The sequence below is a fragment of the Aquarana catesbeiana genome, linkage group LG04, assembly GCF_042186555.1.
Source record: "Aquarana catesbeiana isolate 2022-GZ linkage group LG04, ASM4218655v1, whole genome shotgun sequence".
NCBI lineage: Eukaryota > Metazoa > Chordata > Amphibia > Anura > Ranidae > Aquarana > Aquarana catesbeiana.
The window spans coordinates 325,224,289-325,240,801 of record NC_133327.1 but is presented as its reverse complement, the minus strand read 5'-3'; the positions used below and the strand labels follow the sequence as shown (position 1 = coordinate 325,240,801).

Sequence of the window (16,513 nt, the reverse complement as noted above, 5' to 3'; positions counted from 1 at the left end):
GATGAGGCGGCACTTATGGGCACTGATTAGGTGGCACTGATGAGGAGGCACTAATATGCCTCACTTATGGGCACTGATAGGCGGCACTGATGGACACTGTTAGGTGGCACTGGTGGGCACTAATAGGTGGCACTGGTGGGCACTGATAGATGGCACTGGTGGGCACTGATAGGCAGCACGGATAGGCGGTACTGATGGGCACTGATGGGTGGCACTGATGGGCATTGATTGACAGCAGTGATGGGCATTGATGGGCAGCACTGATAGGTGGCACTGATTGCCAGCACTGACTGGCATCGCTAATGGGCACTGATTGGTGGCACTTGTGGGCAGTGATGGGCACTGATTGCTGCCATTGGTGGGCACTGATAGCTGGCATTGGTGGGCAATTGCGGGAACTGATTGTTATTGTAATCAGGGCCTCCTCCTAGCAATATTAACACATCTCAAAAGCAAAAAAAAATACGCATTAAAACATGTATACAAAAAATGCAAGATTCACTGGAAAACAGGCCTCAAAAATGCATCAACCGCACATGCATAAATGTGAACCTAGCCCTAATGAAACAGTTACACAACCCCTCATGAGCCTGGTCCCACACAATTGATGATAAATGTCTATCCTTCAGGGGTAGCGCCCATTAAGGGCGCACAGGCGCCACCCCCTATCCATGCGTTCCGGCCCTTGCAGGACACCGGATGCATGAGTTCCAATAGCGGGGGTGTTTTTTTGAAGCATGTGATTAGAGCCAGAGGCTCTAATAGGCTTCAAACTAGGGTGGGCTCAGGATGCAGACCCAGTTGTGAGACCCGTTTCCTGATTGGCCGAAAGGAGAAGCGTTCCGATTGGCCGCCAAGGAGTTGGGAGGAGCCGGAAGCCACTGAGCAGGGGAAGGGGAAGCTGTCTGTGATGCCCGCAGAGGAGAGAAGGGGAAGTCGCCTGTGATGCCCGCCACCCGTGATGCCTGCCATAGATGGGGTAAGATGGACCTGACCGACCAGACTGCGTGCGGGGAGGGGGTGTCTGTTGGTGCATTGTTTGCTGCCCCTCCCCCAAAAATTACCACCAGCCGCCACTGCTGTCCCTCTTTAAAGTGGTTGTATACCCATTTTTTTTATTTTTACTTACAGGTAAACCTATAATAAGGCTTATCTGTAGGTAAAATGAATATCTTCTAAACCTGTACGGTTTAAGAGATATTCACTTCAGTGGCGCATGCGCTGTCAATGCCCAGCTGAAGGTCCGGCAGACGCTGCTGGACATTGCCAATAAGAAGTCTCCCACGCATGCGTGACATCATTGCGGCTCCGGCCACTCACAGCGCCAGAGCCGTGAACCCGGAAGACACGCCACTAGCAAAATGTCGGCTCCCTCGGCATGGACTGGCCTGCGATACTGGGACCTCGTTCAAAGCTGAGTATTTCATAATGAGCTAGGGTTATTTACATTTTTTTTTCTTTTTCTGAGGTTATACAACTGCTTTAACCAGCTGCAGTCTTTGGGCATGCTACACACACCCAAAAAAAGTCTCTCTGCCCTGCTTCTGGGAGCCCCCCCCCAAGTATACTGTAATTGTTGGCTGTGATTAACGAAGCTGCAGATCAATGCAATGAATATAGATCTGCAGATGATGTCAGTTAACCACCTCTAAATACTGGGCCCTTTCACCCCCTTCATGCCCAGGCCAATTTTGAGCTTTCAGCGATGTCACATTTTGAATAACAATTGCGTGGTCATGCAACACTGTACCTAAATGAAAGTTTTATCATTTTTAGAGATAGATATAGCTTTCTTTTGGTGGTATTTAATTATCACTGGGTTTTTTTAATGTTTTGCTAAACAAACAAAAAAAGACTAAAATTTTGAAAAAATAATGTTTTTCTTAGTTTCTGTTATAACATTTTGCAAAAAAAGAAATCTTTCTACTTCAATGATGTGTGTTGATGAGGTGGCACTGATGGGCAGTGATAGGCGGCACTAATGGTCACTGATAGGCACTGACAGATGGCAATCATGGGCACTGATGAGGAGGCACTGATAGCAGCACTGATGGGCACTGATGGGGCTGCACTGATTACCAGGGCACTGATCATCAGGGCACTGATGATCAGTGTAAATGTCCCCTGTCGGAATTGCCGATTAGCGGCTCTCCTTTCCTCACACTTTGACAGCACACCACAGCGAGGAAAGGAATGCCAATAACCATCAAGTTTGTTTACATATGATCAGCTGTGACTGAACACAGCTGATCACATGGTAAAGGGGTCGCTGTGATTGGCTCTTTACCACGATCTATGATCAGCGATTACAGAACCTATGGGGGGCATGGTTCTGGGAGGATGTCGCTATAGCGTGGTCGGGAACTAGTTAAAGCAACCTGAAATGTAAAAAAAGTTTACTCTAATCAGCCCTAATTAACTGCTTATTAAAGAGGAAGTAAACAATGATGGGTGTTAATTCCTCTTTGTTTCCTTGCAAAGGTAAAGAATAATGGGCTACTATGCATTGCATAGTAGCCCATTATGTGACACTTACCTGCAGGAGATGCCCGCGATGTCCCCGTCTTCCTCGCTAGTAGCCAGTGTCCATTCTTCACCCCTCTTTCTTCCGGGGCCGTGAACTCCGGCTCTGTGACTGGCCGGACTCGCGTGACGGCACGTGATGTCACTCCTTTAACGGCATGACCCGTGCTAGAAACGGCACAGCATGCCCTTTCTAACTCCACAGAAGTTAGAAGAACTTTCTAACACTGCATGCGCAGAAGATATCTCCTAGACCGTGCAGGTCTGGGAAATATTTCAAGCACCTACAGGTAAGCCTTAATCTAGGCTTACCTGTAGGTTAAAGTGGTTGTAAAGGGTTTACAACAACTTTAACTTAGCCTTCTTCTAATTAACTCCTAATTAACGTAATCCTCCTTCTCCTTCTCCTCGCTTTACCAAATTTTCTTGCTGATTTTTTTTAGTTTGTTTCTGTTTTACTAACTAATAATATTTAAACTTTTTTTGTTCATGTTTTGTTTGTTAATATTTTTTTACATATATAACATATATTTACACCTTTCCCATTAAAAAAGTACAAAATTAAAAAAAAAAAACTCTTTATTTCACTTGTAAACAATGCTTTTTACCAGAATGATAAGTTTAGTGTCATTTTAAACAGGACAAATTACAGAATAAAATGTGCACATTTCATGTGCAGTAATACTATTTATTTTTAAACCAAAACTGCTGAAATAAAAAAAGTGTATTTTGTTTAGTTTTGCCATACATTATACAATCTTCTTATTCAATTTCCTTTAGGTTTACCTTCTACTATGTAGTATAAGGGCCTGCTTGATTGCATACAAATTGAAAGTGTTTAGATTTGACCTTTGGTCAAATTAAAAGGAAAATTGTACAAGAAAATTGTATAATGTATGACAAAGTTATTGGCGAATAAACAGGTCCATAGCAGAAATGTAAAAATTGCTCTGGTCCTAGTGGTTATAGTCCATCCTTCTTTATAAGGGTACAAGAAAAAGAACCGCTGCGCCAGGTGTATAAAGATAAGGCTGATTGGAGTATCTTGCAGAGTGCTAGCCCAGGCCCGCCTCCGTGGGAAACTTGGAAAGAAGAAAGAATTGGCTGCACATCCAGAACTTCCGATTGACTTTTATTTTGTTTCACAAAGATAACACCAAAGACACCAAACTGTGGTCAAGTAAACCAAACTGTGGTCAAACTACGTGACCACAGTTTGGTGTCTTTGGTATTATCTTTGTGAAAAAAAATAAATGGCAATCGGAAGTTCTGGATGTGCAGCCAATTCTTTCTTCTTTCCTTCTTTTTTTTTCTTCCACAAAAGTTTTTATTGAATATACATAAGTAATGTTTACAAATACATACAGCATAACAGTTACAATGGGATTCAAAAACACAAAAAAGAGTATCCAGCGCTAATTCAATAAAAACCTCATATAAACATCAGTAAATAAAGTGCTGCGCAATTCATAAGAGTCCATAAATTGATAAAAACACAAGTGGTGTTGGTGTAGATAAACGAGCAAATTGAAGTGCAAGTGACACGCAGGAAACAAATCTCAAAGACGGGTGTCAGTGATCCCTCCACCGCACACAGATGGCCTCTCACCTCCCAAATTCGACCTGAAACAGGTCACACAGCGAGAGTCAGTGTAGCTGACACAGCAATCCAGGCAAACACTCCGGACATAGCCTCTCCAGGATGCGTCTCAGTCAACATAATATGGCATGTGGAAAGAGATAACAAAGCGATTTAATGCTCTCTGTATGTTCAATCTTTTATTAAGGTAAAAAAGATAAGTTGCACTTACATATAACGGCACTCAGGTCTGAGTGCCGGTGGACAAACGAAACTGATAGTGAACGAGATGGCCGCGGGTGACGTCATGCGAACACCTGACCCCCGACACGGTATGGTATACGTAGTGCCATTGAGACCAATATCACCAGGTTTAACCATGACTATGTTCTATTCATTCCTTCTTTATAAGGGACAGTCTGAATTTCTGAGACAATATAACTGTTGAAAGTAGCTGAATGTAACTTTCTGCTGTTGAAGATTCTTGAAGATGATACAGTACTTGGATTGCTATAACCGGCAAAGGATCTACCCACATCTGGCCAGTTGTAGATTACTCAGCCCATTTTATCATTGTACAGTGATACATGAAGTAAGTCACATTTAGTGCATCCAGCATTTTCTGGAACAATAGTTACAGCTGCTGCCACCCTGCAATTATAACGTAGGATTATTCACCACGCTATTACATTACTCTAAAGACATGCTGGTAGGTTAATTGGATCCTGAATCCTGGATCCTAAAACTTGGCCCTAGTATATGTATGAATGTGTGTCTGGGACCTTAGATTGTAAGCTCCTTGAGGGTAGGGACTGATGTGAATGTACAATGTATATGTAAAGCACTGCATAAATTGACGGCGCTATATAAGTAGCTGAAATAAATAAAATAAATAAAATATTCATTACGTGTCATGTGTTAAGGAATTCTGTGGGCTGCTCTACGTGCTGTCTTTAACAAAGTAAGGATTGTAGAGCTGCACGTCACTTTTCCATCGGAACGGAGCTTGCAGCTTAACAGTTCCTGGCAAAAAATGATGACATGGCATGAAGAAAATAGTATTATAAAAGTTTACAGCTTACAAGTGGGAAAAAGCGAAGCAAGCTTCTGGAGCTCAGCACTTTATCTTAGTGCCAGTGACTCAGCACTTCCCTCCTCCTGTCCTCTAATGTCACATACAATCTGTCAGCTGATCCTCCCAGCTCTGCCAGTACTAGCACCAGTCAACACACACCTAGCCATTGAACCGCTCACAAAAGAGAAAGCCCCAGTGCAGTCACATTTTTTTTTCTACATCTGAGCAATTCATTAGCATTGCTTTCTCCCTGGATCAGTACCAGCAATGTCTTCTCAGGTGGTAAATAAAGACCAAGAAGGGAAGGAGCAGCATGACAGCCAGACCTTCATGTACACCAGGAAGAGAGGCTATGACATAACCCGGGACCCCCACCTTAACAAGGTAATTAGGGCTGGCTGCTTTGTGAACACTATAGGCCCCAGTAGTGGAGTGAATTCTGAGGCATTTGTGTCTGTGCTCCTGGCCTGCACTTAGGCTAACTTGCTGTTGTCATATGGTTTTGAATGCCTGCACTAATTAGAAGCATTTGTTTACCATGCTTGCTTTTTATATCTATTCATTTTATATTCAGAACAATGGCATTATTTATCTTCTGTACTGTTTTAGAAACACGGAGTGACAAATGTGCCATTCCCATGTGAAGTTCATTCATTTTTTTTCAGTCATTCAGTCTTCCTGAATGGAAACGTGAAAGAAAAACGAGACATACTTCTGGTTGAATTTCAAACGGGATATTTATATTCCTGCTGTCATTTGCAGATGCAACATGTTCTTTAGGCCTCATGCAAACAGAACGTAGAAATGCCTCTTCTAAAGGCATTTGGTAGGGGGTTTTCAGCCTGTAAAAGCACCTCTATGTTAGCCTAATGTATGTGTCCATGCACATTTTAGACGTTTACAGGCATATTAGAAAAGGAGCGCTTGCATCACCAGAGCATTCAGAAGAGGGGCTTTTGTGCAAAAAAAATGCCTGCTGTACATAAATGCATCTGAACGCATCTAAACATCAGTCACATTTTGCGCTTAAGTGTTCTTTCATTCCGATGGTCAGAATAGATTAATATTCTGGCAAATGGAATCCATAAATGCTCAAACACTTGATGTGCCTAAACGCATGTGCAATACGTGGCTTTTGGTGCGTTTTTCAAGCTGCTTTTTCCTGCCAGGATTAAAAGATATTCAGAGGAAAAAATTAAATACCCAGTGTGCATGAGGCCTTATACAATGCATATTTCAAAGTGCTTGTGCGCTTATCTAGCCATGGACGCAGTCCCAGTAGGTGTATGAACTTTCATTATGAGCTCAGCATGTAGAGAACTTGTAACACCATTTTTTGTAAGACTCCTTTCACACTGAGGCAGTTTTCAGGCGCTTTAGCGCTGGAAATAGCCTCTGCTAAGCAAAAACTGCCTCCCATTCATTGAAGAAGTGTGACTTTTCACAGTGGGGCGGTGCGCTTGCGGGACGTTCCGAAAAGTCCTGCAAGCAGCATCTTTGGGGTGGTTTGGGAGCACTGTATTTAGCGCTCCCAAAACGCCCTGCCCATTGGAATGAATAGGCATCGCTTCCGAAGCGCCTGAAAAACAATTCAGAAGCGCGGCAACATGGCACATGGAAGCGTCCCGCTAGCAGCCAAATACAGCGGTAAAGTGCCGCTAAAACGAGCGGCGCTTTACCGCGAATGCGGCTGCGGCCCCAGTGTGAAAGGGGTCTGAGTGAACCATACAGGGAGAAAATGGGGATAATGCCAAAAAGGCTGATGGTATAAAACCTGTACACCGGAAGGTGCGTTATTTAGTCATATAGTGAAAAGTTTCACAGGGACTACATAAAAATAAGGTGTAATTACGTAATTTCTACATAAATGTATTTATGTATACTACTGTATATAGTTAAGGTGATACTAAAGGCTATTTTTTTCATTTAAAAAGTGATTATACTGATATTGTAATTATATTGCACAGAAAAGTCACTTTTCTCCTCTTTTGGCACTCCTCTGCTGGCACTGTCTGGTCTTCCCTCCTTCGGTTCCCGCTTTTAGCAGGCCGAGTGCTGAGGAGAGTAAGTGGTGGTGGGGGGGGGGGTTTAGACACAGGCAGGGGTGTTGGGGGGGTTAGACACAGGCAGGGGTGGTGGGGGGTTAGCCACAGGCAGGGGTGGGGGGGTGAGATCAATGGCGCTGACACTTACTTGCTCTCAGTGTCAGCCGTGCCTCCAGCGATCCCTCTTTCAACATGGGGTCTCCATGCACAGCAGGAAGCTCCTCCCCCTTCACGCTGTTGGCCGTCAGCTAACCTTCTTTTGTGCTGAAATGTCAACAGCAATGGAGGGGAGCCGCGGAGAGGATGGGTGGCGGTCCGCTGTGCGGGTATGGCAGCGAGTGCCCTGCCATTACCTCTAACAGCAACGATGCCGCCTGAGCCACCCTCACAGTGGGATAAGGAGTGGGGCGGGTGGAGCAGAGCGATCGGGCGGGAGTTCTGCCACTGTCTTCCGGGGCTTTATTGTGTCTCCCCTCAGAACCTGCCGCCCGGGTCCCATGGTCCCACCGGGACCCATGGTAGGGTCGGCCCTGGAGCTAGAGTTGCCACCTTTTCTTCAAGTCAAACCTGAACACCTTAGCGGAGCACAGCAATTCTTTTTTTTTATAGTATAAATGTATAAACTATACATTTATTTTGCAACTAAATAACATTTCTGCAGACTCTGATGTTAGGGAGAACTCTGGGGACTCTAACATAAGGAATGCTCTGGGAACCCTGATTTAAGGGGGAACACTGAGAACTCTGATATACGGAGATTACTCTGATGTAGGGGGGAACACTGTGACTTCTGGTGTAAAGGGGAACTCTGATGTAAGGGGTGCTCTGAGAGCCCTGATATTCTTTAGGGTACTCACTCGGAGGCAGGAGAGAGAAGGATGGTGAGCTCACTTACCCCTTGGCAGTCAGTACCTCTCATCCAGATGTATCTGAGGCTGCTGAACTTCAAATTTCCGGCCCCCACTTTCCTTTCCTGAGGCACAGTGCTGGGGATTAGAGTGTTGGCAGACACAGAGGGGTGGGGGGAGGTGTTCAGAGCGAGCTCTCTCTCCTCTTCCATCTGTGTGTGTGTGGGGGGGGGGAATTGTTAGTGCTGGCTTTGGGCAGTGTGAAAAAGAGTGTAATGCTGCATACGCACGGTCGAAATTTCTATCAAAAAAAGTGTGATGGAAGCTTTTAGTTGGATATTCCGACCGTGTGTATGCTCTATCCAACTTTTTCTGTCTGAATTTCCGCCAGCAAAAGGTTGAAAGCTGGTTCTCTATTTTTCCGACGGAAAAAGTTCATGACGGAAATTCCGTTTGTCTGTATGCAATTCCGACGCGCAAAAAAAAAATCGACGCATGCTCGGAAGCATTGAACTTCATTTTCTCGGCTCGTCGTAGTGCTGTACGTCACTGCGTTCTTGACGGTCAAAAGTTCCGAGAACTTTTGTGTGACCGCGTGTAAGCAAGCCGAGCTTGAGCGGAATTCCATCGGAAAAACCATCCAAGATTTTTCCGACGGAAATTCCGCTCGTGTGTACGGGGCATAACAGACACTCTTGGCTTAGACAACTAAAGCCAGCAAACCTGCTGGGAAGCCATAATCCAGTCTAAATAATGTGTCCGGGGTTCAGGCAGTTTGAAACCTGGACACATGATTCCAAACACGAACTGTCCGGGTGAATCCCAGACAGGTGGCAACCCTAACTTGCGCCAACAGTTTGCGCAATGCTTTACAATGTGAGATATTCTCAATATATGAATTCAGGTTAGAATAAATGGTAGGGTGAATGTAAATGAGCACACAGCAAGTAAATTCGGACACAGTCTGTTTAACAGAGCAATTGGCATGCCAATGTAACTTAGAATCAGGTTCTATACCATTAAGCTGGATTCAATACATGAATCAGCAGATTCAGCAATAAATGTACATAAAACCAGGGCTTTTTTTCTCAAACAATAGGTGCTGGAACTTAACCACGACCCCACAAAAGTGGGTTTGGTCAGTCAAATTTCAGGAAAACAGTAGGAGGGTCTTAAAGGGGCATTAAATAACAGGATTACATTACATACAGATTGCAGAGCTGTCACTTGTAAACACAGAAACCAGACTTCTGTGTTTACAAGTGATTGTGGGGAGCAGGCACCAAAGGTGGTGGAACTGAGTTCCACCAAGTTCCCTCTGAAAAAAAGCCCTGCATAAAACATTAACTGCAATATGAATAATTTTACAGTAGTATTACAACTGGTTTAGAGTGCACTCTAATGGAGTGGCTAAGGTATGATTCAGCATCCCCGGAGAGGTACCACTTAAACTAAGCAAGGGTCTCTAGGTAGCAATGTTAAAGGGCAAACTTTAGTTTAGTCCTGTCTATTTAGCCAGCCAGAGTTGGGGCCCAATGACACGCTTGGGGACAGTCAAGAAGGCCTGCAGGCCGTAATAGATCTATGGAGTGGCTGAGTAGTTAGTTCCTAAGGCATCAGTCTCTAATGGTAGCAACAAGTCATGGCCGCGAGGCCCTTTCATCGGTGACACAGCAGCAGTGATGCCTGTGGTTAGATGTCCGCTCACTCTGGGTTGCCTGGGGTGACTGAGTTCTGTAGCACAGCAAAGTCTGTATCCTGGCAGTGGCTTTGTCCCTCTGAACTCAGGTCACAGCTCTTTACTCTCTGGTGAAATCTTGCCCACACAGCAATGGCTCCCCAGCGGCTCAGTCCCTCTCTCTCTCTGGAAAAGTCTCTGCAATAACATCCTCTCACTAGCTCTCCCCATACTGCACTGACTCTCTGGTGAAATTTTTGCCCAGGCAAATCCTGCTCTCTCCTCCTTTGAGTCAGCAAAGGATCCTGGGTAGTCTGTCCTGCCGCCCCATCCTTTTGCATTATACAGCGCTCTCCCCATGACTACATCTCCCGGTGTCCTTTGAGCAGCTGCATCTCTCCACAGAGCCACCTCCCACTATTTTACTTTTCTTGGCTACCGAGGGGCGCGTGGAAGAGCGGGTGCAGAGCCGGCAGAGCACCCGGCTACACTAGCATCAAATTAGAAATGGCCTAACTAAATCTTTTCAGTTTACCTTTTGTTTTTTTAGAATATACTGTATGTACTGATATTCTTCATACAGAGATGGCTACCTGGTAGAACAGTTTAGAGGGTATTATTTATTTATGTATTACAGGCATTTAAATAGCAACAATGCAGCACTTTACATATTGTACATTCACATCAGTCCCTGCCTCAAGGAGCACCGAGAGAACATGCAAATTTTATGCAGCTAGTTTCCTGGTTGGGATTCAAATCAAGGACCCTAGTGCTCGCACTTCAGCAAAACTGGTTATAGCTAAACTGTTGTGGCTTAAAAAGAGGACTTGCACACAGTAAAAAAGGAGATGGTAAGCAGACATTGGAATTTGTGCAGAGCACTTAGCAAATAATAGATGCCAAAAGTCACTTTGAGGATGCAAGAGAAGTGCTACTGTGCATTGTCCATACATACAGAATAGGAACAGATACTAAGAATTATACCCAGTGTACAGGACAAAAGAAGTACTTCTGTGCAGCATCAGTACATACAGAATAAGGACAGATACTGAGAATTAGGCCTGGTTCACACCTATGCAGTTTGCTCTTGATCCATTTCTGCAGTGCATTTTGCATTTTTGTACACGTTTGTCACACTTTTTTTTTTTTTATGTGTTTTGCATTTTTTATGCTTTTTGTTTTTTAAAGGGGAGATGTTTTTGTTGTTAGGAAGATTAAAAAATGCAAAACGCATCTCAACGCACTACATGCATTTCTGAAAAGTGTCCGTTCGAAGTCTATTCAACCAAAAACACACCAATGGAGCGGGTGAAAGACAAATAGATGTGAACATGTCTCATAGGAAACCATAGAATGTAGTGCGTTTCTGCAAAATGCACTAAAAAATGCATAGGTCTGAACCAGGCCTTACACGCAGCATACAGAACAAGGGCCGCCTCCAGCATTCAGGAGAGGATGGAAGTGTCCCTCCTCTAGACCTGCTCCACCTCCTTCCCCCTAATGGAGCCAAAAAGTAGGACGCTAATGTTTAGAGGGAACTGTGTGATTGGATGCCTCTGTGATGGGGGCCCCTCTGGTGTGACTGGAGAACCTCTTATGTGAAGGGGGCTTCTGGTGTAAAGGTAATTTCATCAGAGCGGTTGTGCGCATTGTCCCAGGCTCAGGTTTCCCATTGATACATAACATTTATACATAACATAACTGTAGCGCTGGTCCCGCAGGGTTGCTATGTGTTGCAGCTTCCACACATTTCACCTTGCTGCCAGACATCCATTAGACACGCTTCTCAGTCAATGAACAGTCTCTTGCTTGTTTTTGTTGTTTTTATTAGGGGATTAAACTTGGTTGAGGAAAAGGGACATGGGATGCCCATAGGATCAATATTGCTTGGCAGAATAAAAGTAGCTGCGTCACACTTCTCAGCAGAGTGAAAGTAACTGCGCATATACTTCTTCAGCAGAACAAAAGATGGTTAACTTTAAACTTGACAGTCCTCTCCTCGGCACACTTCCTCCAGCACACTACTTAGGAACACTTACTTCACTGTCCAACTTTAGTCTTCTGCCACACCATGACTAGGCCTCACTCTGAATAAGTCCCAGTATTTATTACTTGATGGCCTTTTGTAGGCAGGGGTCTGCAGTACCGCCTTTCTGTGGTAGCAACCGATTTAGTTCAGAAGAATAAATGTGAAGAAGGACTACTGATCTCAGCAAGTCTGATTGCAAATCCTGCCCTCCCTCCTGGCTGCATCGACTTGACACAAAACTCCCACAGTATCTCCCTCTGGCTCTACCTGGCATGTCTCTTCCAGAGCTTTCCACTGTGCTTTCCACTCACCGACACCTGTCCTGGATCCTTCCTGAATGACTTTACTCCGGACGTGTTGACCAACTGCCCTTCCAGCTCCTTGACCGTGACCGTGTAAGGAGAAAAGGAGAGGCTCCCTCCCAGCTTTCGAGCTCCCTGCCTGAGGTACACCCCCCCCCCCGAGAGGGGGTTCCCTCAAACACGACAGTCTAACACTCCATCATCCAGTTCACCCAGCCAACAACTCCTCCCCCCAGTAGGCTGACCATGGGTATTTGAAGGTGGCCTGCCCCCTGCCAATCCTAGTTGGGTCAGAGCTCCCACATACACCCCATGTCACTCCAGCTCTCTGCCCGCTCTCTGCCCTGCCCCTTTTCCAGAACCTTCTCCCTGGAAACATAGGAGGCACCCAAGAGCTGAAGCACATGTCAGTCACCTACTGCTATACTAAACCAGACCCCTGCCCCAGATCAAAACAAACAGGCCTAGCTCACAGCATATATTGGATTATATATATTGATATATATAAATTTACCTGCACTGGCAGCTTACACAAAACCTACACCTAGCACCTGCCTACCTAAGGTAGAGGGTGCTACATAACATTATATTTTTTGGGGTGCCTTGAGATTTTGCATACTTTTAAAGTGTACTGAAAAAAAAGTTTGACAAATGCTGCTCTAGACCAGTGTTTCTCAACCTTTTTTCAGCCAAGGCACCTTTCAAAACTCTGCACAATCTCAGAGCACCCCATTCTAAAATGTAAAAAACTAACTAGCTGTATATATCTCAGCAATATCTACACACGTAAGACTCCCAACGTCACTGGTTGTTAGGATGCTGCCGGCTTGGAGGTTGTAATGGTGCACAATGAAAACCCGTGGCTTTGTGTAACTAAAAGGCAGGCTTTATTCCCACTGGCTTGCATACAGTTTTTGGGCAATTTTTAGGCATTTTCCCAAGGCAATCCTAAAGAAACCTGAAGGCACCCCTGGATGCCTGGGCACCCTGGTTGAAAAAGGCTGCTCTAGAAACTGCAAATTGTTTAGCACTGTTGTGCTCAGAGTATAGTAAAGCCAGAGAATTGGCATGATAGCCAGTAACTAGAAACTTTAAAATGGGGTTTGCTGTGGTAGCCAAAGCATTCTCTATAAACTGCACATGGTTAAAAACTAGAAGTGCATGCATTTAAAAAAAACTCACATTTTCAAAATCCTGCTTTTTTACTGCCGGAGCTTATCCACATTAGACACTAGTCTAATAGGGGTGCCAAAATTTTTTTTCAAAGAAATAGAGTTGGAATCTGATGTGTCATTAGCTTGGGGAAAAAAAAATAAATACAGATAGAAACTTGGACAAACTATTAGCAGATCCGTTTAGTGTTCTGCATACTCGCAGCTTATGTTTTTCATTATCTGGGGATTGCACATTCAGCAAAATGAAACAATGGGATTGCTTGATTTTCATGAAAACAAGGACTTGTGTTGATGGCCATTGCAGCTTGTTTTAGGTACATTCCACGTGCATATGAGCACATTTTGAGACTCTTCTGAAATCTGAGTTCACTGAAAGCGCCATATGAAAGCAGATGACCTCCTTCTGACCTGCATTTATCCTCCTTCCAGCTGCTTTTGCATTCCCATTGAATTGCATGGGGAGAGATGCATGTCTAACTTGAACAAATGGTTATCAACACAGGTCTCTTTCAACAAAGGTCAGTTGGCAACCCTACATGTAAAATGCATGTAGTAACATTTTGGTGCATTTTTAGGATCTTGTTCAATTGAACTGTAGTCATCAGTGTAGGGTAACAGACAGTACTATGCTTTGCCCCCTCCCACACATAGTTTAGGTTTATTTACTAAAAGCAAATCCACTTTTCACTAGACATGTGCAGTTCCTTTCGTTCCAAATTAGTTTTCTAACGAATTTCGACAAATTCGGTAATTCGGAAATATCTGAATTAATGGAAACCCATTTAACAAATTTTTCCGAATATTCATAAACTAGTACATTTGTAAATTTGTACATTCGTTAATTCATACATTCGGAAATTCTTACATTCATACATTTGTACATTCGTAAATTTGGAAATTCAAAAATTTTAAAATCTGAAATAATAATTAACTAATAATAACTTAACTATTAAATTATAGGTATTGTAATTTCCTTTTAAATTTGGCTGTTAGTGAACGTAACAAATACAAATTTATCTAAAGATATGAATTATCCAAAATAATGAATGTCGTATCTAAACGAATGGAACGTAATGAATTTAATAATAATAAATAATAATAAAAACTTTTTATTATTATTAATTTGTTTAGATGCGGCATTCGTTATTTCGCATAATTCGTAACTTCGGATAAATTCGCATTCGTTACGTTCACTAACAGCCAAATTTGAAAGGGAAATTACAATACCTATAATTTAACAGTTATTTCAGATTTTTGAATTTACGGGTTTTCGAATTTCTGAATTTTATAATTTACGAATGTACGAATTTACGAATTGCGATCATAACGAATGACCCGAAAAACTAAAAAAAAACCAAACGAATGAAATGAAAACGAACAAATTTTTTGGCAATGCATGTGTCTACTTTTCACTACAAGTTCAGTCGCTGCAGATCTGAGGGGGATATGCAAGGAAAATAAAAAACAGAATTTTTGCTTGTTCAAGATTGGATGATAAAATCAGAAGAGCTTCCCCTCATTTCAGATCTTCCCCTCAGATCTACAGCGACTGCACTTGCAGTGCACTTGTAGTGCAAAGTGGATTTGCCCTTAGTAAATCAACTCCATACTGTATTGCTCTTTCTCTCCTGCACTGCTGCTTCACTTAGCTGCCAGAAACAATGAAAATATTGGATACGTCCAGGTACGGTGAGCATAACACCCATGTCTTGTGACAGCGCTGGGCAAACCTGCTTTCAGTGGGTAAATAGACTGGCTGGGGAGTGAAAGAGAGCTGAAAATGTGCTACTAGGGAGGAGGGGAGAATAAAGCAGAAATGTTGCTTTGCCCTATATGGGCAAAGCACAGGTTAATTTTAACTCAGCTTAGTTAATGTTAATTAGAATAGTTAAAAACTGCATTTTGAAGATCAGGTTTAATGTTATAATGTTACTAACTGTACTAGTTTACCAGTACTCTATGTATCGTCCTTTTTGAGACCAGAACTGGGAAAATTCCTCCAATGCCTTCCGTGTCCCAACAGTAAAGAATAATGTTTATTGCCCACACCAAAAGGTATGGGAGTGCAAAACATGTATTGAAATGCTGAAAGCCTATGGGTAGTGTTGGGTGTCACTTTTGGGAAAGATGGGTGTTGTGGCATGGGTTAGGGCAGTGATGTTGAACCTTGGCACCCCAGATGTTTTAGAACTACATTTCCCATGATGCTCATGCACTCTGCAGTGTAGTTGAGCATAATGGGAAATGTAGTTCCAAAAGATCTGGGGTGCCAAGGTTCGCTATCACTGGTTTAGGGGCTCTGTAGATGACTTGGTGGCCCTGTAGGGGACGAGGCTTCTGGAGGGAGCTAGGAAGCACTGTGGCGGGTTGGGGGGGCACTGTGGGACACTGCAGAAGGTTGGGGGAACTGTGGAGGGCTGGAAGCTCTACATTAGGCAAGGTGCACTGTGGGGGGCCAAGGGCCGCTATGGAGGCTAAGAGCTCTAAGGTGGCCTAAGGGACACCGGGGGCACAAAGTTGGGAGGAAACTTGGGGAGCTGGGAGAAAGTGGGGGAGGTTATGTGCAGCTGGCTGGAGGCCTGGGAGAGAAGACGTTGGGGCCTGGCAATAAGCCACAGCCTAGTTGTTGAGATCCACTGAACTAGGATCCAAGAACTTTAACAGATAGCAGAGTGGGGTAGGAATCAGCAATTTAAAAGCTAGCTATACACAATTTGCTTTGCAGCTGCTCCCGCCCAATTGAAAAACCAAAGGAACGGGGCAGAAAATTGTCTAGCAAACAATTGGCAATTGTTAGAATATGCTGTATAGCCTGGATGGAGGATTCTATCAAATTATTTATCAGTGTATGGCAAGCCTAAAGTTACACTGCAAAGAAGCAACACAGCCTGGTCAGGGACCAACTCAAGCCTGACTAGACAGTGAAGGCACACTGATCCCTCATCACCCTGTCAGGGTGCTATTCAGAATAAAAATGAGTATGTGCTTTAGACCCGTTTCACACTGAGCTGCCCCGGGCGTCAGCTATTCGGCCGCTAGCGGGGAGGTTTTAACCCCCTGCTAGCGGCCGAAAAGGTGTTAAATCCGCCCGCAAAATGCCGCTGCTGGGGCGCTTTGCCGGCGGTATAGCAGCGCTGCCCCATTGGTATCAATGGGGAGAAGCAGTGGAGGAGCCATGTATTCACCACTCCTCCACCGCTGCAAAGAAGCTGCTGGCAGGACTTTTTCTGACTCCCTGCCAGCGCAGCGCCCCAGTGTG

General features: G+C 44.1%; 1 protein-coding gene across 1 annotated transcript in view; it reads left to right on the top strand.

Moving 5' to 3' along the window:
- Nucleotides 1-5,272: 5,272 nt before the first annotated feature.
- The window catches only part of ME1 (malic enzyme 1), a 388,415-nt gene continuing 377,174 nt past the window's right edge, over nucleotides 5,273-16,513 (top strand). Inside the window, exon 1 of the mRNA XM_073626879.1 lies at nucleotides 5,273-5,561. Within this exon, the coding sequence (XP_073482980.1) occupies nucleotides 5,445-5,561 (117 nt within the window). The 5' untranslated portion in view covers nucleotides 5,273-5,444. The remainder of the gene's footprint in view (nucleotides 5,562-16,513) is intronic.